Source organism: Sminthopsis crassicaudata, chromosome 3 (assembly GCF_048593235.1).
Source record: "Sminthopsis crassicaudata isolate SCR6 chromosome 3, ASM4859323v1, whole genome shotgun sequence".
Taxonomy (NCBI): Eukaryota; Metazoa; Chordata; class Mammalia; order Dasyuromorphia; family Dasyuridae; genus Sminthopsis; species Sminthopsis crassicaudata.
The window spans coordinates 407,702,374-407,727,023 of NC_133619.1; the positions used below are offsets into that span (position 1 = coordinate 407,702,374).

At 35.3% G+C, this 24,650-nt stretch overlaps 1 protein-coding gene across 14 annotated transcripts in view; it reads left to right on the forward strand.

Moving 5' to 3' along the window:
- Positions 1–24,650, forward strand: part of ANKRD44 (ankyrin repeat domain 44) — a 344,106-nt gene that overhangs the window by 198,509 nt on the left and 120,947 nt on the right. For all 14 annotated transcript variants that reach the window (XM_074302785.1, XM_074302794.1, XM_074302788.1 and 11 more), the window contains exons 4-8: positions 4,121–4,191; positions 15,289–15,489; positions 16,071–16,158; positions 18,647–18,789; positions 21,639–21,851. In XM_074302785.1, coding sequence (XP_074158886.1) covers positions 4,121–4,191; positions 15,289–15,489; positions 16,071–16,158; positions 18,647–18,789; positions 21,639–21,851 — 716 coding nt within the window. The remainder of the gene's footprint in view (positions 1–4,120; positions 4,192–15,288; positions 15,490–16,070; positions 16,159–18,646; positions 18,790–21,638; positions 21,852–24,650) is intronic.

The window sequence follows — 24,650 nt, forward strand, 5'->3', positions numbered from 1 at the left end:
AAAATAGCAATCATGATGGTAGTACTTTTTAAAATGTGCACAGATTTTTTTAGTCTCTTTCCCTTTGCTTGGCTTTGTTCGTGCCTTCTTTATAATGCTACCACTTTCCTCTTTCCCCTCCTGCATCCTCCCTCTCTTTTTCTACTCTTTCTAGGTCTTCACTACTTGTCTCTGTCTTTTCATTCTTAATTCTTGTTGTCCTTCCTTCCTCATTACCCTAAGGCCTAAAATAGTGTCCTTCCATCATGTCTACAGAATGACCATGGCTTTTCCTCCTCCTCTTTCCAAATAAAACTTTTATAAAACCTTTCCCATCTTACCAAAAAGAAATGGAGGAGCTCAAAACACTACATCAAATCAGGGAAACTCAATAATCATCTCTTATGATCTTTTTTCAGTGATAGAATTTCATGGATATATTTATTGTTACTTCTTGTGAGATAATATTTCCCCATCCACCCTTTTTTTTCCTAGATAATCATCATTTTTCCTTTGAAAGTTCAATCTTAGAATAAGAATTTAGTTAATTTCAAATGTCAGTCAAGCAGAGTGTAGAGTCTTAAGCTTATGAACTAGTGAAATTAACTAATCTAGAAAAATTTGAAACATACTTTTGTAATGGTTTTTAAATTTTTTTTAAATATAGGCAAAGATAGTTTTCAACATTTATCCTTACAAAACTTTGTATTCCAAATTTTCTTATCTTTCTTTCCCCCTACCCACTCCCTTAGGTGGCAAGTAATTCAATATATGTTAAACATGTGCAATTCTTCTAAACTTATTTTCACATTTAGCATGCTGCACAAGAAAAATGAGATCAAAAAGGGAGAAAAAACAAGCAAACAAACAACAACAAAAAAGGTGAAAATACTATGTTGTTAGAGCAGCAGCCCTAAAGTCAGAAGGACCTGAGTTCAAATATGGTCTCTGACACTTTACATTTCCTGGCTGTGTGACCCAAGGCAAGTCACTTAACTCCAATTGCTTCAGCAAAATAAAATACTATATTGTGATTCCTCATTCAGTCTTCATAGTTCTCTCTCTGGATGTAGCTGGCTCTCTCCATCACATCTATTGGAATTGGCCTGAATCATCTCATTGCCTAGGACAGACTTGTAATAGTTACTGCCAGGGGGGCATATTACAGAAGAGTTCTTTAATAGAGTGCCCCAGGAATATGTCCGTGATTTTGTACTGCTCAGAATTTTTTATCAGTGACTTCAAGAAAGGAATACATAACAGACTTCTCAAATTTGCAAATAACAAAAAACTGGAAGGAATAAGTAATACAGATGGCAGAGTCAGAAACCAGAAAGATCTCAACAGGTTAGAACAATGGAGTAAATTTAATAAGATAAAATTTGGTAGGAATAAAATTCCTCTAAATACTTAGGTTTTAAAAGTCAAAAGAATAAAGAATCGAGAGGCATTGCTGTGTAAGTTTCTGTGGGAAAATGATCTGGTTTTTTTTTTTTTTAATGATAATAGTTGACTAGTGCTTTAATCAGTAAATAAAACATTTATTAAGCCTTTACTATGTGGCAGATAATTCTGAGACGCAAAGAAAGGCAAAAAGAGTTCTTGTCACTTGTTGTCAAGGAGCTCACTTTCTAATGAGGGAGACAACCTACTAAGAACCACAAACATATAGAATATATTGGAAATAATTTTTGAGGGAAGATGCTAGCATTAAGGAACACTAGGAAAGATTCCTTACAGAAGGTAGTATTTTAGCCAAGATCAGAAGGAAGCCAGGAGGTGGAGATAAATATAAAGAGAATTCCAGGCATGGGAGAAAGCTGTAAAAATGCCTAGAGTTGGGAGATGAAGAGTTTTGTCTAAAGAACAGCAAGGAGGCTAGAATTACTGGATTAAATATGTGAAGGGGAGTCAAGAATAAGAAGATTGGCCAGACAAAAAGGAGCCAAGTTATAAAGGTCTTTGAATGCCAAAAAAAGATTTTGTTTCATCTTATGGGTAATGGGGAGCCACTGGAGTTTATTGAAGTGGGAGGTTTGACGTGGTCACACCTGTGCTTTAGCATGATGACTGAACAAAAGATGTATTAGAGTAATGAAGCAGGGAGACTGAACAGCAGGCTGTTACAATAATCTAGGCTTGAGGTAAAAGGGGCCTGGGGCTGGTTAATCAGAAAAGAGAAAAAGGTATTTACTAGTGATGTTAAGAAAGTAAAAGTGACAGGCATTGGGGACAGATTGGATATTGGAAGGTGAGCAAAAGAGTTAAGGATGATACCTACGATGGGAGCCTCAGTGGCCAGGAAGATGGTGGTACCCTGGGCAGTAATAAGGAATGAAAAGGGAAGGATTTGGAAGGAAAGATAATGAGTTCAATTTTGCACATATTAAGTTTTAGATGTTTATTGTACACCCAATATGAGATGTCCAATAGACAGAGATAAGAAACTAGAGGACAAGCAGAGAGGTTAGGGCTAATTAAGGAGATTTGACAATCATTAGTTAAAAGGATGAAAACTGGATTCATGGGAGTAGCACAGGAGGAGAAAAAAAGAGGATCGATGACAGAATCTGTATAATAATTTATATATGCTTATATATGTATTTTCTAATTTGAGATATTTTAGTGACTCATAAACTCCAAATGAGACAACATGGCCAGCAAAGAAGCTGATTTGAACATAGATATTAATCCTGATATAATACCCAGAACAAGGAAGAGAATAGTCCTATTGTATTCTGATTTGGTTAGATCATATCTGGAATATTGTGCCTCATTTTAGGAAGAGTGTTTACCAAGAGATGAAGTTGCTTGAGAGACCATATCATAGGAAGGAAATGAATATGTTTAGCCAGGAGAAGAGGAGACAAGAGAAGCTGGCTTTTTTCAAGCATTTGAAAAGTTGTCATATGAAATTTAATTTGTTCTGCCTTAGAAGAAAAAATTTGGACCAATGAATGTAAGTTACAGAGAGACAGTCTTAGTTTCAAAAAAAAAGCTTCCTAAAAATTTGATGAGTTGTCTTAGAAGTCTTCAATTAGATTCCAGATGACTACTTGTCAGAATTACTGTTAACCAGTAGGTCCCTAAGGCCCTTTTCAGCTCTGGGATTCAAAAACTCTATTGCTTCTGAAGTAATTGTCTTCATGATCATCCTGTGGCTCACAGAGAATTGTTTCTGGGAGTGATCCAATCTGTTCCTATGGTTTGAATCTGATTAACTAAATAGGATTGGCATTAGCTGAGAAAAATCTGAAATAATATAGGTTCTCCTAATACTAAGAAACTTAAAGAACTAGGTTGCTCCTGCAATCTCTGTAAGTTACTTGAGTGTTGTAGTAGATTTTTTGCTTCTCTACTAAACTACTTATCCTTTTCCTTCTTCCCCTCCCTCATTCTTTTGAATCACACTGTCAATGAGAATAGACAAGACTTAAATGTGAATTGGAATTAACTGAAATTTGAAAGTCTTAAATATGTAATGAGTTGAAGGCTGTTTGAACTGTTATGTTCAACTCCATGTATATTGTGTATACTATGTGCTGTTCACATGTTTAAATGATTAAATTATAATTTTCACTTTGACTGATTTCTTTACGACTAGGAATATAATCTTCCAGGTACTCCCAGAGTACCTTAACTTTATCCACCTTCTCTGAATTGCCCCTGCTAACTCCTATCACATCTTCCTTCTGACATTTACTCTTTTCCTGAACACTAAAAGGCTTATCTCCTTGTTTTCCTGGTACATATTTAAACTTGTATTGTCAAACTCAGCTAGAAATGGTGGTAACTAATTAATATATAAGGATCTTTGCAGGCTGCATATTGACTTAGTTTTAAAATGTAATGTTATCTATGTTTTATTATATTTTAATATGTTTTTAAAAAATATTTCCCAATTATATCTTAATCTGGTTTGGCAGCCATATAGAGTGTTAATGGTTACATGTTTGGCATTTCTGATATAAACCATTTAAAGGACCCTACTGTTAAATGCACAGAATTGACTCAAAGTAGAATAGGTCAACATAGTACCATCAAAGTAAGAGTGAGATACTGTAGAAATTGAATTTAACCATGTTAGCAGGTTACTACATTAACAATATTTTATGTGCTGATTTATGCTCTTCTGTTGCAGGGGCTCGTGTAAATGCCAAGGACAATATGTGGCTGACCCCACTCCATCGTGCTGTTGCCTCTCGGAGTGAAGTAAGTCTCACCAGATGTATTTTAACACTAAATTCATTTCATCTCACAAACAATTAGATACCTATGAGATAATGTGATAGGGATTACAAGGATATGATATAGCACTTCCTTTTCAAAGTGTACACTCTTAAGTAGGGAAACTGTGATCCAAAAGTAAGTGAAATGAGTCCCAAGTTGTGATCAAAACTGCTATGAGAATTTTGAAAAGAGAAAGATCATTTTCATATACGGGGAAGAGAGGAAAAGGGTTGGTGGTCATAGAAGTGATATTCATCTTGGTCCTGAGAAATGTTAGGATAGACTTTGACAGATGATGTTTATTGAGGGATTTCATTCTATGCATGGAAGGCAGTATGTACCAATGATATAGATAGACATGGGAGTGGGAAGAATGAAAAAGGATTTTCCAGTTTGATTGAAATGTAAGTATATAAAAAGGAATAGTGACATAAAATTGCCAAGGTAATTTGGAACTAAATTATGAAAGATTTTAGATGCCAGGATTAGGAGTTTATTCTGTGAGTATCAGAAGTACTAAAGGTTTTTGAATAGAATAGTAACCTAGTCATTGTGTTATATTTGGATTATTTTCTCTGGCAGCAATATGATGAATAATTGAACACACACATATATATTAATAATAGTTTTTTAGTTTTCAAAATACATGCAAAGATAGTTTTCAATATTCACCTTTGCAAAATCTTGGGTTCCAAATTTTTTTACTTTCTCCCCCCCTTTCCCTAGACAGCAAGTAATCCAATATAGGTTAAACATGTGCATGAATAAACATATATTAATAGTCTCTTATGTTCAAGACACTCTGCTAGGCACTGGGAATATAGAGAAAAAATGAAATTGTCTCTGCCCTTAATAGAAATTTCAATAGAATTTAAAATTTTAAATTCTATTGAAGGGATAAAATGGAAACACAGATAAGTAAATACAAAGAATACAAGTATAACAAATTTTACAAAATAATACAAAGTGATTTCAAGAGGGAGAGAATTTTACCTGTCAATGGGGGAAGTTCTTACTCAGGAAAAGCCTCATATATATAAGTGGTGATACTGAGATATGTCTTAAAGCAAGAGAGACAACTTGTGCAAAGAAGACACTAAAGTGGGAAATATAATGTCATTTATGGGTAAGAGCTATCATGTTAGTTTTACTAGAATAGAAAAGAAGAGAAGCTAAAGAATATGAAATATGGTTCTAAACATAGGTAGAAGTTAGGGCCTTCATTGTCAACTAATGGATTTTCTCTGAATCACATTTTATTCTAAAGTAAATAAAGAGCTATTGAAATTTTCATTTGGAGGCAGGAGTTGATATAGTGAAATATGGGTTTTAGGAAGATTAAATTGGTATCTGTGGGGCAGATGGGTTGAAGGAAACAGAGTCTGGAAGCAGAAAGACCAATAAAGAGGCTGTTGTAGTAATACAGATGAGACATCACAAAGAACTGAGTTAAAATAGATGTTATGTGGACGGAAAGAAGGTACTGGATATGAAAGATATAGAGATACAATCAACTGAGGTTGTTTTGTAACTACTTGGATATGGGAAATGGTGATGAGGAAGATCAAGGATGAATCCAAGATTGTAAATCTGAGCGACTCAAAAGATAATGTAGTCATCAATATAAACAGGGAAATTTGTCAGAGGGATGGTTTTTAGAGATGATGGAATGAGTCCTGTTTTATTCATGTTGAATGTGAAGTGCCTTTGGGCTGTCAATTCAGTTATACATTTACCATCATCAGATAATTCAGTACTGGAACTCTGATGAATGAGTAGCATCAGTCATCTCTTTAATGAAATGTGCAAAAGAGAGAGAGTGCAGAGAGAAAGAAAAAAAAAAAAAGAAGAGGGTTCTGAACAAAATTTTGGGAATATACACACAATGAGTAGGAACAGAAGGATGGTCAAGCAAAAGAGACTATTAAGGAATAATCAGAGAGGCAGGAAAAGACTCAAGAGAGCAAAGAAGTCTTGAAAAAAGATACTCTAGAAGGAAAGTGTGATTGATAGTGTTAAAAGTTTCAGAGAGATCAAATAGAATGAAGTCTGCAAAATAGTCCTTTGAATTTAGCAGTTGAGATTTGTACCCTTGGAGACAGCAGCTTTAGTTCATTTCAAGAGCCTAAGAAATATTGGGAAATGAGCAAATATAAGTAATTAGTGCAGATGACTCCTAGAAGTTTTTGAACAGGAAAAGATAGGGCCAAATGAAGATTTCCATGATTAGGGAGACCTGGAAATGTTTGCAGGAGACAGGTGTGGAACTGGTAGATAAAAGAGAATTTAAAAGTGAGATAAAAGCAACAGTAAAGGAAATAAATGCCTGAAAAAACAAGTGTGGTTGGTTTTCATAAGGAGAGGTATCTCATAATTAGAGAATGAATTAGAAGGAGGACTGCAGAATGGAAGGTGGTGAAGGGAGTATTTGAGGTATAAAATAATGGAAGAAAAGTTAATTTGGGATGAATGACTTCTATTTTCTCACAAAATAGGAGGTGACATATTGGTGAAGAAAGCATTTATTTAGTGCTTAGCACTGGGAATATAGATAAAAAAGGATATTTCCAAAAAGCTCACCTTCTAATGAGGGAAACAACATATACCAGAGATTTTAGCTATTAAATGGAAAAGTCCCCTGATTTAGGATGTAGGGACAAAACATATGGTAATATTTATTTGATGCCATTTCCACTAATAAAATCATATCTGGTTTTGAATTTGAATTGTTTCACAATGCCAAGGACTTTGGTGGTAAGAACTTTCCTTTCTGGGTTTTCAGTAGCTGTGGTTAAAGCACCAGTAGGAACATTTCCCAGGCTGCATTTCTAAGCATTGCTTCCCAGGATTGTTGGTGAAAGTCACTGTCTTGGAACTAAAACTAATCCCAAGTTTCTTGGGTTTTCAGAGTCCTGTGCTGCCCTGGTCAGGGCCTGTAGGCAGATGGCTGTCAAGTTGGTAGTGTTGGTTTAACTTCTTCAGGATGCTTTTCCCTTACAGCTAGGCTGCTTACATGCCCTTTGTGTGGCAGATGATTGACAGTATGGGTCTCCCTCTCTGCAGGAATTGCTTTCCTAGATAATGGCTATGAGGGCTGTGCTGGAAGCAGGACTAGTAGTATAGAGTGTCCTTTCTCTTCGAATTCCTCTGTCTAGGTGATGAAGAAGGTGGGTCTCCTCTTCACAATGATTTCTCCCTTCAAGCTATGGAGGTTAATCTGGAGGCAGGTCTGATGGTTTACAGAGCATTGCTTTTCCCAAAAGTCTTAGGTTCAGGGTCCTTGGCTGTCTCTATCAGGATATGAGGAGACATGGTGCTCAAAGTGGTGGTGATGATGGTCTGATTTGCCTGACAATGCTGCTTACTCTCTCTGCCTCAGGCTGCCCTATTGCTTCAGCTATCAAAAACTGTTATAGAAAGTTTGAAGAGAGAGGAGAAAGTGGTGAAATAGTTTTTGTAGAGGTGTGTAATAGAGAACCAGTTAGGAGAGAGAATAAAAAAGATTATTGTGTAACAATAAGGTCCCACAGAGATCAGACAAAGCAAATTCGTAATGAGCCCAGACAATTTAGATTAGATAAGAAAAACATTGAAAGCAAATAAACAATTAGGAGATTATTAGACTAGTCTAGGTGAAAAAAAAAAAAAAAGATATGGCTTCTAATGAGGGTGGCTGCTGTGAGAAATGGAAAGGGGGGGGCAAATGTAAATGATATAGCAGAGATAGAATCAGAAGGATTCTCAGATCCTAGATTTCCATCTGGAATAGATCTTGGAGGCCATGTAGTTCAACTCTCTCCTTCCATGGGATGAGGAAACAGAGAAAACTGGAGAAACAAGGTGACACAGGTAACAAGTGGCCATTGGAATTTGAATCCAAATCCAGATTTCTTTCCAATGTACCGAGCTACTTTTAGTAATGATTCGATCATTTTACAACCTTCTTGGTCAAGCATTTTTAGACCTCCTAGAACTGTGCTTTTGACCTATGTTGGTACGATTTCAATAATATCAATAAATTAAAAAAAAAAAACTCCATTAGCCTCAGAGTCCATCTAATAATCCTCATGAACAGCTGGAAGGAGAGTTATCCAAAGGGGTTAATTCAGGGGTTTTTTGTTTTGTTTTGTTTTGTTTTTGTTTTTTTTAAGGCAGATGAGAAATCCCTTGGTTTATCTATAATCTTTAGAAAAGCAAATGCAATAGGCTATTTTTTCCTTTCTAATATTCAACACTGTAATGTTTAGAGGAAAATATATTAGCTATCTTTGAACAGGTCATACAAATGGGTGGAAGGTGGCAAAGGTGTTTAGACACAAATCTGTATTGTGTTTCTGACTTTAAAAATTTTTAATAGTATTTTGTTTTTCCAAATATATATGTAGATAGTTTTCAACATTCACCTTTGCAAAACCTTGTGTTCCAAAATTTTCTCCCTCTCCTCTCCCTTTTCCCTCCCCAAGACAGCAAGCAAACCAGTATAGGTTAAACATGTGCAATTCTTCTATTCCTATTTCCGTATTGGGTTCCTGACTTATTCACTATATAACATAATTCACTAAGCTTCAAAAAGCAGACTTTCTCTTTAGACTTTTCATATGTAGTTGTTATGCTAATTAAGGATACTAGTTCGGGACTTTCTCCCAAAGTTCACTACTTTGTTGCTTTTACTAAACACAGATAGATTAAAGATACATGTTAACAACAGCCACCAACTCTGGAGGAGCCCAGGCTTCTCAGAAAGGCTTTTACATGATATTCCATTGGCTTTTTGACAGAGGTGGAGCTGTTCCTGTGATCTGGACTGGGTTTGCCATTTCTAGGGGCAGCTTGTAAATTCTCAGCTCTCTTATCCATTCACCCAGTTTAAGGGTCCCATAGGCATCTCTTAACGCCAGCAGCGCCCTCTACAGATCTGCAGATTGAACTCCCCATCCCATGAGTAAATTCAAAAAGTAATTAAAAATGAACAAAAATCTGACTTTAAAAATAATCACAATCAAATGTAAGTAATCAAAAAAATCACATTTCTTTACTAAAGAATGCCTTGGCAAAATGACATCTTCCTTGTGGGAGTTTGTCTCTTTGACTTTTGATCAAATCTGTCTGTAGATGCTTGAAATCAGAAATATGGGGGTTCATATTCCACTTCTAATTATTATTAGTTATGTGACCATAGCAAATCATTTGACTTCTCTGAGTTTCTTTACTTGAAAGCTGAGAATCATAATACTGTAATATTTATTTCAGAGTTTTTGTGGAATTTTGTGTAATGCATGGAAAGTATTTGGCAAATTTTAAAATCATATATAATATGGATATATATACACGTATTAGTACACACATATATAACACATATCTATTTACATGTGTGAATGAGTTATCCTTTTCTATGTATTTCATTCACTGTGATATTCCTAAAGCACGAGTCTGACCATATTGATCTCCTTTTATAAAAGCTTCAAGGGGGTCCTTATTGCTTCTAGAATAAAATATAATAGAGTCATCTGTTTGGCAAATGTTTCATATGAATAGACAAGGCAATTTTAGAGCTACATAGTAAAATTACCATTTGAGATTATGATTCTCTTAATGGATCTATATGAGGTAGCTAAGGCAGCCAGGGTAGGCAGGTAATATACAGTGGATAGAATACCAGCCTGAGTTCAAATCTGGACTCAGATACTTACTATCTGTGTGACCTCTGGCAAGTCATTTAACCCTGTTTGCCTCAGGTTTCTCATCTATAAAATGAGCTGGAGAAGAAATGGCAAACCACTCTGGTAACTTTGTCAAGAAAACCCCAAATGGGGTCACTAAGAAAATGACTGAAAAGGAAAAAAATAATCATAAGTATTTAGAAACAACACCAAAAAACCTTTTGAAGTTAATAGGTAGAGATACGTCTATATAGCATATAGCGTATTGTAAAACTAAGATTTGGAATTATCAGCTTTGCTCTTTCAAACCCTGGCCTCTTGAATAATTTCCATTAGAATTCTGGATGTGTTCCAAAGTCCTCAGCAAGCCCCTTTGGTACTCACAGCTCTTACTGTAATTGGCCTATGTAAAGAAAAATGCCGAGGCTAAATATGATGATGGGTGATTTTAAAGGAACAATCTTGTTAATTGGACAAATAAGATGGGCACCAATTAACATAATTCCAGTAGAATGTAGGATAAAAGAATTAATAATTAGAGCAATAGAATAAATGCACATGGGGATTTGGGTGCTGCCACAGGCATTGTCAGCTTTAAAAGTTCTTCTAATAGACATAGTTTGTGATATACAGGATTTACAGTTGGATTATAGTATAACATTAATTCCATAAATTTTGTTTGAATACTTTTTGTATAAAGCCCTAATAGGGAGGGGCAGGGCTCAAGAAGCTGAATGAAGAAAACAGGCTCTTGGCCTAAGGAGTTTCCAATTTGTAAAATATGCTACTGCTTATGCATGTGGGTGACATGTGTAATTACAAACAAAAATTATTTTCCAGTAATACCAAATTGTTAGCAAATACAGAGTCATTGTGTTTTTCAAGCATGAGTTTCAAAAAATATACTTCTATTAGACTTTCTGGGGTTAGGTTTTGGTCATTCCTTTTGACCATTTGGTCATTCCTTTGATCTCTCTTAGTAATACAAGTGAAGAGAATACTAAACATGAAGTCAGGAAAAACTGAATCCAAATTTGTTCTCATATGCTTAACTAGTTTTGTGACTCTGATCAAGTCACTTAACCTCAGTCTGAGAATAATAATAGCATCTACTTCCATACATTGTGGTGAGGATCAAATGAGATAATATTTATAAAGTGTTTGGCTTGCTGTCTGAAAAGTAGTAGGTGTTACGTAAATATTTATTTTCCCTTCCCTTTCTCCAGAAGGAAACAATTATATATAGGTAAGAAAATGCAAATATATACAAAATAAGTTACTATCTATGCAACTGTGAGATAGTGTCTAAGGCTTTTTGGACTTTAATTTTTCTTCATTTATAAAGTGAATTGATAACCTCTAAAGTTCCTATCAACAGTAATGCTTAGTTAGCCTTCTTGGTGGATAGAAAGATTCATCTTCTGAGTTCAATACTGACCTTGTACACTTATTAGCCATGTGATCCTGGGCAAAAGTCTCTTAATTCTGTTTTACCTCAGTTTTCTCTTCTGTAAAATGAACTGGAGAAGGAAAAAGCAAACCATTCTAGCTCTGCCAAGAAAAGCCCAAATGAGGTCACAGAGTCAGACACACTGAACAGCAACAAAACATTTTTAGAGCTTTTGAGGGTTTCAAAGCTCATTCTTTATATAAATTATTTTATTTGATCCCTTTAAAACTATAGATTATGAAGTACAAAGTAATCTGGAAGGATGGAGAAAAAGGAGAAACACTATTAATTGGAGGCATCAGACCTTTATATCTGAGACATCTAGTTTCCCTTATTTGTCTTTTCTCATTTGAGAAGAACTTGATTTTATAGTTAAATCACCTATGTTAGTAGTAACAAATAGTTTCTATGTACTTACTGCTTTTTCTATGTATTTACTGCTATTTCCTGAACAAAGCTTCCACTTTGGTGAATGAACTCAGTGCTTTTTATTGCTTGTTTTACAAAACAATGTGGCATGAGAATGGAAGAGATTTTTTTGATATTTGGGAATTCATAAAACAGCTATAAAATCTTTTTTTTTTTTTTTGTTTGAAAAACCAACATAGAAGAAGGATTCAAGAATTAATCTTGTCAAGAATTTTTCAATGATTGTAGAGAATTGTGTATTGGTTTCCTTCACAAGTTTAATTTTGTATCAAAACTTCTTCAATGTGGTTCAGAAATCATTATTTGGCAAATGTGGGTAGTTCGCACTTTTTAAAAATTATTATTATTTTAAATGGCTATAGAGATTTAAAGTTCTAAAGTGTTTATTTCAAGAAACTTTGCTGCTACTTCTAATGTCAATCATTTTTAGTACATTTAAGTTGGACAAAATATATTAAACTATGCAAGAACTTCTTCACATGGGAAGAATTTCCAGACAGATTCCTTTCTAGTTAGTAAAGTAAAAACTATGCCTCTCATTACATAATCCTAAAGGGGGGGGGCAGAGCATGATGGAAAAAAAACATGAAAAAATGACCAGTCCTGGGGCACACTGATAAAAACAGAGAAATGTTTGTTACTATTTCCTTCTGCTTAATTCTCCCCCACCCCCATCCCTTCTGTTTCTCAATATTTCTGTTCCAAATTGTGCTTGTGAGAATGTGGATATGGATGCACTCATATGTGTGTATTAACCCTCCTTTGCTTGATTCACATGGTACCTACTGCTCCTACTTCCTCCATGTTTGCATGCTGTTAATCATTCTTTATCATTACTGAAATAAAAATAGAAGAATTGGGATTCTGTTTGATCTACCATGTTGCCATCCTAGTTTAAAAAAAAAGACAACAACAGAGAAATGAAAGGGACATTCAGTAAACAGCCTTTTACTAGGCTAAAAAAGTTCCAAAAGTCTAATATTGCTGCCAAAGTAAGCCTTGAATTTGAGAACTTCTATACAACTCAGATATAAAAAGATATTTGGGTGTCTCAAAAATCTTATTGCTGTTTTTAAGTTTTAGTCACTTCAGAAATATAAATATCACAAACTTACAAAGAACATAATTTTAAAGTTTAATTATTTTAATTTTTTTGCAATCATTTAGTTTTGTGAATTTTCAACTTAAAAATGTGTAAGCTTAAAAATTTTATTCTTTGGATGATCTTAAAGTTAAGATTACAAATGCAATCTAGTAATTTAGCAGATGATAGATTGTTGTTGTTCAACTATTTCGGTCACTTTGGACTTTTTGTGACCTCCATTTGGTAAAGATACTGGAGTTTGCTAATTGCTTTCCAATTCATTTTACAGATGAGAAACTGAGGCAAATAGGGTTAAGTGACTTCCCAGAGTCATAAAATTCATATATTTGAGACCAGATTTGAACCCAGAAAGAGGAATCTTCTTGACTTCAGTTCTACCACACTATCCACTGTGCTATCTAGTACCCTTGAAAGTTTTTACAAAGTTTGAAAACTGACTGGAATAAGATATAGCCCAAGATAGTGATAATGTTGAATTTTAATAAGAAACATATCAGTATTTAAGTAATGAACCATTCAGTCTTTTAAAGTATGTAGCAGTTATGCTTCTAATGTCATTAAATCCTAAAAATTCATGCCCCGTATTAAAAAAAAAAGGTGCCCTATATTAGAGATCCCATTTACCTGTTTCATTTCTCACCTAATGTCTTGTGCTTCCCTCCATTTTGTAGTTGTTAACTATCTTTTATTTCCTCAGATTACCTTGTATTTACTTATTTGTATACATTATTTAATCCTCCTATCCCTATTCCAACAGAATGTAAGCTTCTGAGGCAGTGAGGTTTTGCAGTGGATTGCACACTGAGTCTGGAATCAGGAAGACATGAATTTAAGGTCTCATTCACTGCTAGTTGTGTCAGCTTGGTCAAGTTATTTAACTTTTCTGTTTCCTCAATTATACTTACTTCTCAGGGTTATTGTGAGGATATTTGTAAAGTGCTTAGCATAGTGCCTGGTACATAATAGAAACAAAAAAATATTTCTTTCCTTCCTTCCTTCCTTCCTTCCTTCCTTCCTTCCTTCCTTCCTTCCTTCCTTCCTTCCTTCCTTCCTTCCTTCCTTCCTTTCTTCCTTCCTTTCTTCCTTCCTTCCTTCCTTCCTTCCTTCTTTCCTTCCTTTCTTCCTTCCTTCCTTCCTTCCTTCCTTCTTTCCTTCCTTTCTTCCTTCCTTCCTTCCTTCCTTCCTTCCTTCCTTCCTTCCTTCCTTCCTTCCTTCCTTCCTTCCTTCCTTCCTTCCTTCTTTCCTTCCTTCCTTCCTTCCTTCCTTCCTTCCTTCCTTCCTTCCTTCCTTCCTTTCTTCCTTCCTTCCTTCCTTCCTTCCTGCTTTCCTTCCTTCCTTCCTTCCTTCCTTCCTTCCTTCCTTCCTTCCTTCTTTCCTTCCTTCCTTCCTTCCTTCCTTCCTTCCTTCCTTCCTTCCTTCCTTCCTTCCTTCCTTCCTTCCTTCCTTCCTTCCTTCCTTCCTGCTTTCCTTCCTTCCTTCCTTCTTTCCTTCCTTCCTTCCTTCCTTCCTTCCTTCCTTCCTTCCTTCCTTCCTTCCTTCCTTCCTTCCTTCCTTCCTTCCTTCCTTCCTTCCTTCCTTCCTTCCTTCTCTCCCCCTTCCTTCCTTACCTTACTCCCTCCTTTTTTCCTTTCTCCATTCCTTGTATTTATTTTCTCTAATGTTGTATCATTAATAGAGTGCTTGATTTGAGTTAGCAAGATGAGTTAAATCCCACTTCTGACTGTCTAATTTTGTGATCATGGAAAAATCATATTACCTCTCATCTTTAGTTTCTTTCATCTATAAAATGGGAATAATGATAACATTTCTATTCTAGGATTGCTATAAAATCAAATAAAATAATATACCTGAAGTGAAATCAAAATAATATAAAATCAAATAAAGTATTTCCCATTTTCCATCCCCTTGTTCTCCCACTGCTAGTTTCTTCCCAATAAGAATATTTCCCATCTATTTCATCTACATCTTGTATTTACATAAGTTGTTTGCATTTTGTTTTTCCCATTCCATTAGTATCAGTGATCAGTGGTTGTTGACTGACTGACTAAATGTAAATTTATTATTAATATGCAGAAGTTCACCTTGTTGTTGTTTTTTTTCAGCTGGACAACTAATAAAAAATGAATTTCAATTCCTTGCCATGTAGTCTAGCTCTAGTCAACTTCAGTTCTCCCTCTCTTTTGGATAAAACAAACTGGTCCCAAACATGTAGTATAATTCTGCCACTTCAGTGATTGCCTTCTTCTCTGAATACTTTCCTATCTGTGTCATTCATGGAAAATAAGCTATCTTTTGTCATATTTTATATATATATATATATATTACACATCTTCCCACCTAAACCATAAGGCCCTAGAGAATAGGGACTGAGTCACATGTACTTGATAAATGTTGGTTGATGATGATAGATAGCTCCCACTCTGCTTGTCTTCTAGGAAGCTGTGCAAGTATTGATTAAGCACTCAGCTGATGTCAATGCTCGGGACAAGAACTGGCAGACTCCTCTCCATGTGGCTGCCGCAAATAAGGCTGTTAAGTGTGCAGAAGTCATCATCCCACTGCTAAACAGTGTCAATGTCTCTGACAGAGGAGGGCGGACAGCCTTACACCATGCAGCTCTGAATGGTCATGTGGAGGTGGGTGGGCAAATCACAAGGAATGCAAGCATTCACCCTGTACTCACTTTTTGCTCATTGTGGAGATACATATCATGATTGAGGATAGCATAATGGGAGGGAAGTTATTTTTACATTTAGGCAAGGTGAACTGAAATAGTGTGATCTCCTCACAATACTTTCTCTTGAAATGAGAGAAAGTAAGCTGATAGTGTATGTAGACAGAGGTTTTCCACTGCCTATAAGATTCTTATTCTATGTGCCAGAACCCTTTGGTCATGTCATCTTTCTGCCTACTTTGGATCAAAGGCCCTTTCTCCACTTGAATATAATCATTATTGATATTACAGTTACTCTATGGTGGAGATTCTTACTTTTTTTGTCATATATCCCTTTAATAGTCTGATAATAATATTTTTAAATGAATAAAATAAATTACACCACCACTCTCAAAATACACAAGAACCCAAAGGAAATTAATTCCATTGAAGTAGTTTCAAAAATATTTTTAAAACAGTTCATGGACTCCAGGCTAAGAAGCATAATAGGAAGACAGTCTGTCAGAGTGTATGTTTGATTTCATTCTTGCTTGGTTTTTTCAGATGGTCAATTTGCTCTTGGCTAAAGGAGCAAACATCAATGCATTTGACAAGAAGGACAGGAGAGCTCTTCACTGGGCAGCATATATGGGTAAGAATAAAATGTTAAAGTAAAAGGGAAGTACTCATCAAATTAAACTAGATATATTCACCTATGGTGAAGCTTGTTCAGATCCCAGCTAAGTAGTTATATTTTCTAGCTCTGGTTTCCTAGCCAGTCCATCTTTTGTCCAAAGATTTAGAGCAACTAGCATGGCTAGCATGAATGCTACTTTGTGAGTGGAAGCAGTGATACTCGGGTGATTGGTTTCCCCTGAAGAGAAAGTGTGAGTCTAAGGAGCATGCTAAATCAAAATTGCATGGCTTCAATTGGAAGGCTACATAAAATGTATGTTATATGCCAGGAAGTAGAACTGAAATGAGGAGCTTGTAAGGAAGGAAGGAATGAGGGATTGAAGGAAGGAGGAAAAGGAGGGAAGGAGGGAGGGAAGAAGAGAGAAAGGAGAAGGGAATGGAAAGAAAGAAATGAGCTGGCCTGTAAAAACAAGGGCTACACTTTTTATTGTAACTTTTACTTAATGGGGCAGTGTATTGTAATAAAAGGATCCCTGGTCTTGAAGTCAGGTGAGACTTGGTTCACATTCTGACATTAAGACTACTGAGATTAATTCTCTATAAAATGGAAGATAAATAACAGTTTGTTCTCTATCATAGCCTTATTCTAAGGATAGCACTTTCAAAACCTTAAATGTTAAAATATGAACTAGTATGTATGTTATAGACTTCATAAGTTAAAGAACTGATGTGAATTACATGACCATGTAAATAAGATAAGTTATAATATCATGTCTGTTCAAAGTGAAATTATTGTATGTAGTTCCTCATTTTGTCTGGTCAGAGGATGAAATCCCATTCCTTGATTTTGAGAGAGGGATGATTTTTCTCCAAACTATTTAACTTTTTTGTGTCATTGGCAAAAGTAACTAGATGAAAAATTTCTTCAGTGCAAATGTAAAGGAGAAAAGAGGTAGACTTCCTATACCAATCTAGTTCATAAGCAAATCAAGACATCACTCTCATGATGTCCTTGTTCCTCTTTGAGAATAAAGGATGAACAACAACAGGTAGCATTAGATGTGGATTTCTGTATTTGGTCAAATTTAAGAGTGAAATCTTTGAAATCATGAATGTGGTAATTTATTTTCACTCTCAAGGCAGTATTATTTCTTTCAACTAATAACAAGACTTCTGATATTTTTACCAAGGTGATATCTGTACCTCTCATACTTTAAAAAAGGAAAGAAAGGTGAATAGAGTGTTTAGTTATATCAAAATGAGACTTATTTAGAAATTTTGCTTAATCTGATTTGGTTGCTAGATAAGCACTATGGAAATAATAATTTTAGAGTACTGGATTATTATTCTTAAACTTGAAAAATTCCAAAAAAGGTTACCTTTGGAAATCCTAAGGAAAAAATGAAATGGTCTGAGTAAAGGTTTAGGTAATTTAGATATTTTTGGCAGGGGTGTGGATATGGATGTAGGACATAAATTAATAAATAAGTGACAAATTATTTAAAAAAAAACCAAATCAGAGATAATTTTAAATAATTATTATTTTAAACCAATATCTAGATTGTATCCTGGCATTGATTTTTGCTCAGCCTAATTTGCAAAATATTAGGCTATCTACTTGATAAGGAGTGACATTAATATTATACAAAAAGGATGTATGATTTTATGAATGTAAGGAACTCCTGGTATGACAAGGCAAGCTCTACTGTCAGATTGTAACTTATCTATGATATAGCAAATAAGTCCTAGAGAACTGACTGAGGTACCTTGAGGTTAAGTGACTTGTCATTCTTAAAATACATAGCCAATAACTCTCAGAAGCTGCATATGAACCCATTTCTTTCTTTTTGATTCCATAAGACCACCTTTATTTTTACATTTAAGGTGTTGCATAAGTCATTGACATTCTGTATGATGATCATGAGGCACTGATAGATCTTTGACCATCAAAGAATTGCAATCAATACCATGCTTAGCACATAGTAGGAGCTTAATAAATGTTTATTGATGGAGTGATTGATTGAAAATTAAATTTACTTTACTACCCTAATAGTCATACCTTAATAGGTATGAAAATGGACTGATACAATTTACATGTTTGTTTTTTTAAAAACTATTTTGTTTCTGCACAGCAAATAGGAAAAAGGATAGGGACTGAGGCTAGAGCTGTGATTTTATTGATATAGGGAACTATTCATGTCAGTATTTTGTCTAAAATTCAGAGTTGCTTTGAGTACTAATATGGTAAGTGACTTCTAGAGAATGAGACAGAAAGTTCAGAAGGAAACAGAGAAACATTGAAAGCATATTACAATAACATGTTTTTTGAATATATCTTTGGAAAAAATGCTCACAAAGATTTGCATTTTCACATGATCCTTTTTTCTTGTTCTAGTTTGAACATGGTGTTGTTTGGTTTTGGTGTTCGTAACATTCAAGATTCTAACTGCATAAAAGTAAATAATAATAATTATAATGCTTTATGCTGCTTTATCTTTTTAAAGGCCACCTGGAAGTGGTAGCACTGCTTATTAACCATGGTGCTGAAGTCACCTGCAAGGACAAGAAAGGTTACACCCCCCTGCATGCTGCAGCCTCCAATGGACAAGTAAATGTGGTTAAACACCTCCTCAATCTAGGAGTAGAGGTAAGCACTGAACCATCTCCAGATGATTCACAAATGAATGGCTATGTTCATGTTTCATTGTTATTGTTGTTATAGCAATTACATAGCATATTTGTATTTTAATTCAGGGCTCAACATCTCATAATCTTGTTTTCATTGTTCCTTTAATTCTATAGAAAGACCAAAGATGGTCCTGCCAAGTAGTAAAAAAATAAAAAAAGATGCTGACCTTTGCTATCCTGAGAGACACAGAGATGTTGAAATAGAAATCACATGCAAAGATGATAGGAATTAGCCTTTGGGTGGTTATAGCCCTTGAGATCTGGCATTAAAAGGGTCATCAGATGTCACCCAATCCTATTCCTTTATGTCACTGAGAAAGAAGAGGAGGCCAGAACAGTGAAGTGTTTCATCATCTGAACTTATATCTTCTGAATCCAAGTCCAACCCTCTTTAGTAATGGGTATAAGATTACAGGAAAGATTCTTGATCCATAGCACCATGTACTTAGGGACCCTTGAAATATGGTCCTATATTTAGGAGTTATATTTATAATTTAGGCTTGCAGTGATTTAAGTTCATCATTGTAAATTGACTAGGGTACTTAGAAAGAATTTTTGTTTAATTCATAATCTCGAGTATCATTCTTTTCTGTGAAATAAGCATGTTTTAAATGAAATTACTGAGCCTTTTCTGTTCTGGCCTTTTAAATCTTGGCTTCTAAGCATGAAAGAACATGAGATTTGGGGAGAATTTAAAGACCTGAGAGATTATCTAATTATACAGAAAATGAAATTGAGGCATGGAGATTAAGTGACAGTGTGGGGTAAGCCTCTGCTTCCAAAGCTAGTACCCTTTCCCACTATACCATACTGTCTCTTCTGCTGAGATGAAAGAATGATGGGGCCAAAGTCAGCACCTCTACTTACATTGCCTCCCTTCCCTGTGTTTCCTTAGCTCAAGAGAAGAAATAGTAGATCAGCATTATGAAAACAGCAGAAAAGAGAACTAAGTTTCCCTATTTCAGGCAGGGGTGGGGGAAGTGTCTGTTGCTGACCAAACAACCATGACTTTTGTCTGTCTGTCTGTCTATCTATCTATCTATCTATCTTATATTTTTATTTTGTGAGGCAATTGGGATTAAGTAATTTGCCAAGATCCTATAGCTAGGACATATTAAATGTCAGAGGTCACATTTGAACTCAGGTCCTCAGCTAGACCTGTATCAGGCTACCATCTAGCTGCCCCCTACAGCCATAACAAGCCTAGGCTTGGTTGTAGCTGTCAGTTCCAGTGCCAGAGAAACTTTAGCAATCTACCCCATGGGCTCTGCCCTCTGTCTGCTCTTTCATGATAACTTTATGTAAAATGATTGAGTAATAGCTGAAAGTTACTCTTGGACACTACTTCCTCTTTGAAGCCTTAGCTACCTTTCCATCATCTTCCTCCTACTCATTAAACATATTTTTTAAATTTTTTCCACAACATTTTTTATTATTCTGAAAGGAATCATTTTAAAGAATTCTATTAGAAGCTAGTAAAATCACTCTTCCTCTGTGAAGAATTACTTTGTCATAAGAATCTATCCATCATATAAGAATTTTTTATTGTAATTCCACTATGAGTTTCATGTCCTTATCTGGATTCTTCATCTTCTATGCTATCAATTTTTTTATTAAAGCTTTTTATTTTCAAAACATATGCATAGATAATTTTTCAACACTGACCCTTGCAAAACCTTGTGTTCCAAATTTTCTCCCCATCCCTTCTCCTAGATGGCAAATAATCCAATATAAATTAAACATGTTAAAAATATATGTATAAAAAAAAAACATGAGAAAAATCAGATCAAAGAGGGGAAAAAAATCCTCTCAAATAGAGAGCAGAGTAAAAAGAGTTCCAAACTTAGGATTCAAATTCCATCCCTGTACTTATAGACCTGTCTGAATTTGGCCAAATCATTTTACATCTTTGGAGCTCAGTTTCTTGATGTATAACATAAAAAGGGTTGGATTAGTGGAGCCACTAGGTGGTGAAGTGAATAGAGGACCAGCCCTGAAGTCAGGAGGACCTGAGTTCAAATTTGACCTCAGACACTTAACACTTCCTAGTTGTATGACTCTGGGCAAGTCACTTAACCCCAATTACCTCAAGAAAAGAAAAAAAAAAGATTAGATCATCTTTTGACTCTTAATCCTGCAATTCTATTAACTGGAAAACCAGTAACTAATGTGAATTTGTACATTTACTTGAAATCATATCTCATACCTTTATAGTAAGGACCCATTTATATAGTGCCTTAAGATTTATAAATTAAAAAAAAAAATAATTGTGTGAGGTAGATACCATTTATATTATTCCCATTTGCCAATGGAGAAATAGATTCAAAGAGGTTAAAGGAATGATCAGAAATCACTCAGATCTGCTAAGTATGAAAGTCAGTCTAGAAGTGTCTTGATATCAAGCCTAGTACAATTTCCACCATGTAGTCTCCTAGTCCTGAAAAATGTCCACTTTGTATTACAGAAACTGTTAGTGTTACATATTCATACATGGTAATGAGGTAATATAGTAAATAATGTCTATAAAAAATGACCCCTTCCTGTCTTCTGGCAAGCTCCTTTTTTATCTCATTTGCTTTATTTTGATCTTTAATTTTATATTGTAAGCATTTCCAGGGTAGGGGCCATATCTTTTCATCATAAATTTTGTACTATTCCCAGAAGTGTCAAGTACCAAGTAAGCATTGAATAATATACATTGATTAATTGGAGTCACCTTCTTGTTGCTACCAATATCCCATCGTTCATTATGAAAGGGAGTAAATTGGCCTCAGTAATTGTAATTGCCTCCTTTGGTCTCATTTGCAGATTGATGAAATCAATGTCTATGGAAACACAGCCCTTCACATCGCCTGTTATAATGGACAAGACGCTGTAGTCAATGAACTGATTGATTATGGTGCCAATGTGAACCAGCCTAATACCAGTGGATTCACCCCTCTGCACTTTGCTGCTGCTTCTACTCACGGTGCTCTCTGTCTTGAACTGTTAGTGAACAATGGGGCAGATGTGAATGTCCAGGTGAGCTTCATACTCTGTATCTGTTGATTGGTAATTATTGATTTTTAGATTTTCTACATGTTGCCTCTCTATTCTTTGAGCCTTCCTAGATGCAAATTTAATTACTCTCAACATGTACTACTTAGACTGAGTATTTTGTGCTTATATAATTGGTAACTCTGAACCTTAAAGTTTAGAGTATAGCAATGCTTGGTACTGTCATGCTGAAGATAAAATAATCTTGTTTGGGGCAGAGAGGTCTATGTGTTGTTTTATTTTTCAGCCTTCTTCATGTGGGTGATGTCTTGACTTGTATGTGAATTGGATTTTAATGAGGTAGAGCTTCCAGTCTTACTCTCTCCTCCAGAATCACTAAAGTGTCTTGACAAGGCAAAAGTCAAGGTTACTGGCAATTGCTCTAGGAGGGAGTTGGTGATCTTGGCCTTTTACATTAAGGACTTTCTCAAATCTCAATTTGTCTGTTGTCATGCCCATACAATGTCTATGGGTTAGGTAAGAATTGAGATAAAAGATGGCTCAATTTACCATCACAAAAATATCACTCTAGGAAGGCAAAACCCTCCTTCTAAGCCATGAAACTAAACAATGAGCCCCTTAAGATGTGCTTCATTTCTGCTCCGGGACTATTCCAATGGACTCTGGATTTCTGAAGTATTGACTCAACCTAGACTATTTCATTAAAGTGAATATTGAGCTAACCTGACAGATCAGAGAATCAGAGAATTGTGCTGAATTGCTTTGTTCTTCCAAGGGTCTCTTGAACATTGGATGCTTTCAAACACTTATATATGACCCTTCCAGGGTTTCCTTCTCTCTGAAGCTAACTCCAGGTTGGGCTTTAAACTCATAGCATCAGCCCATAACACCATTAAGTAGTGTTGGCACTGAATCTTTGCCTTGCCCTCACAATGCCTAGGGGTGTGTGTGTGTGTGTGTGTGTGTGTGTGTGTGTGTGTGTAAGAGAGAGTGCATTCATTTCTTCATACCCTGTATTTATGAATCCTAAACTGTGACAAATATGCTGCATCTAAATTTTATTCTTGTGTTACAGAATAAGAGTGCTTATTTAATTTAGTTTAGTTTAATAGTCCTCTTGATTTCCATTTTTCTCTTATGAACTAATCATGATTTTAAATATGAGAGCTGTTATTTAAAATGGAACCAGAATTTATCTTTATATGCCATTATCATAATTTTTGTTATTATCCTTGAGAGTAGGGATTTTTAAAAAAATTCTTTGTGTTTATCCTTCCCAGTGTTTGGCATATATGAGACAGTTAGTAAATGTTTGTTGATTAATTATTATTACTTTACCAGACCTCTGATTTTATTGTAATGGGAAGCTACTGAGGAATGGTGGGGTACAGGGTACTGAAACACTGAACCTCCCAAAATATATTTTGGAGATAGGGCTAGACATCCAAAATATATTGGGGTTTCTGGCTGGTACCATGAGAAATCTCAAAAGGATTTGTAAGTTTAGACCATCTTCAAATCAAGAGGCAAATATTTTATTACACTTCTGGCTGCAGGCTAATTTCCAAAAGGGAGTTTTTAACCATTAACAAGGAAAAAGAAGGCAGAACTAAATTCTTAATGAACTAGCAATAGGGCCATAAGACAAACTAAATTCCTAAAGAGGTTAAGATACTTAGCAAGAGGGCTAACCCTAAAAGAAGTGAACCATTGTGGCTTAATAAGTGGGTTAAAGGAGTTAGAGAAGGATTGAGATACCAGTAGGTTCTTTTATTGGAGAAAAATAACCTTGGGGCTTGACATCCTAATTTGGTCTCATGATTGGATACAGTAAGATAATTACATCTGTGCATGGAATTTTAATAAGGAAATCAATTAGGACCCATTGCAATAAAGTCCTAGTTAAGGACAACAAAAGGATCCACTTAAGACCAAGATAATTTTATCTGTGATCTTCCTTGCTTGCCTAGAAATTCCGGCCCTTCCCAGGTAATGCCCCTTCCCCTAACCTACTCAGATACTAAGGACAAAGGTCTCCATCAGGAATATCCTCAATCAATGGAAATTACCACCTTTTCTAAAACTTAGAGACTATAGAGCTATTTGATGAACTAAAACATTAAGTGACTTGCTCAGGGTCATGGTCTATATGTATCAGAGGTGATACAGGCCTTCCAAACTCTAAGATCTGTCTTTATACTCCATTTTACATCTTGTATTATTTCAAGTAAACTTGATTTTGAGATAATTTGGCCATTTTTGATCAGTGCCATTCCTTGTCCATATTCCATATCAACACTCAGACACTTCAACCCCCTATCCCTATCCTATTTTAACTTTTGGGCATTTATTTTAGCTCTGTTCTGTTGAAATACATCCCAGAGAATTCATGTAGTTTTCAAAAAGATAATGATGTCCTATCAAGTTGCCAAATCCTGCTGAAATTTCCTGGGGTTTCTGGCAGGAGAATCCTGGGAAATGTAGTTCATCTTCATACATAATTTCATGGTAACCTGGAAAGCATTTATCACTGGGGCAAAATGGTGCCAAACAACTGAAGAATATTGGATACAGGAGTTGTGATCTGAAACTGAGTTCAATAGGTGCCAGATGGTTATTTCTGTACTAATTTTTTCTGAGTCAGTACATTTGAATCATTAGTGGACTGTTGTTTTGCCAAAAGCTAGGTGTCTGTGTTGGAAGTTATGTTGACTCAGTTACTCATTGTTCCTACCCTTGCTTATCATCCAGTGTTGGGGAAGGCTCCTGTAGAGAAGAAGACACTGAATCTGCAGTTGTTTTTTGTTTTTGTTTTTGTTTTTT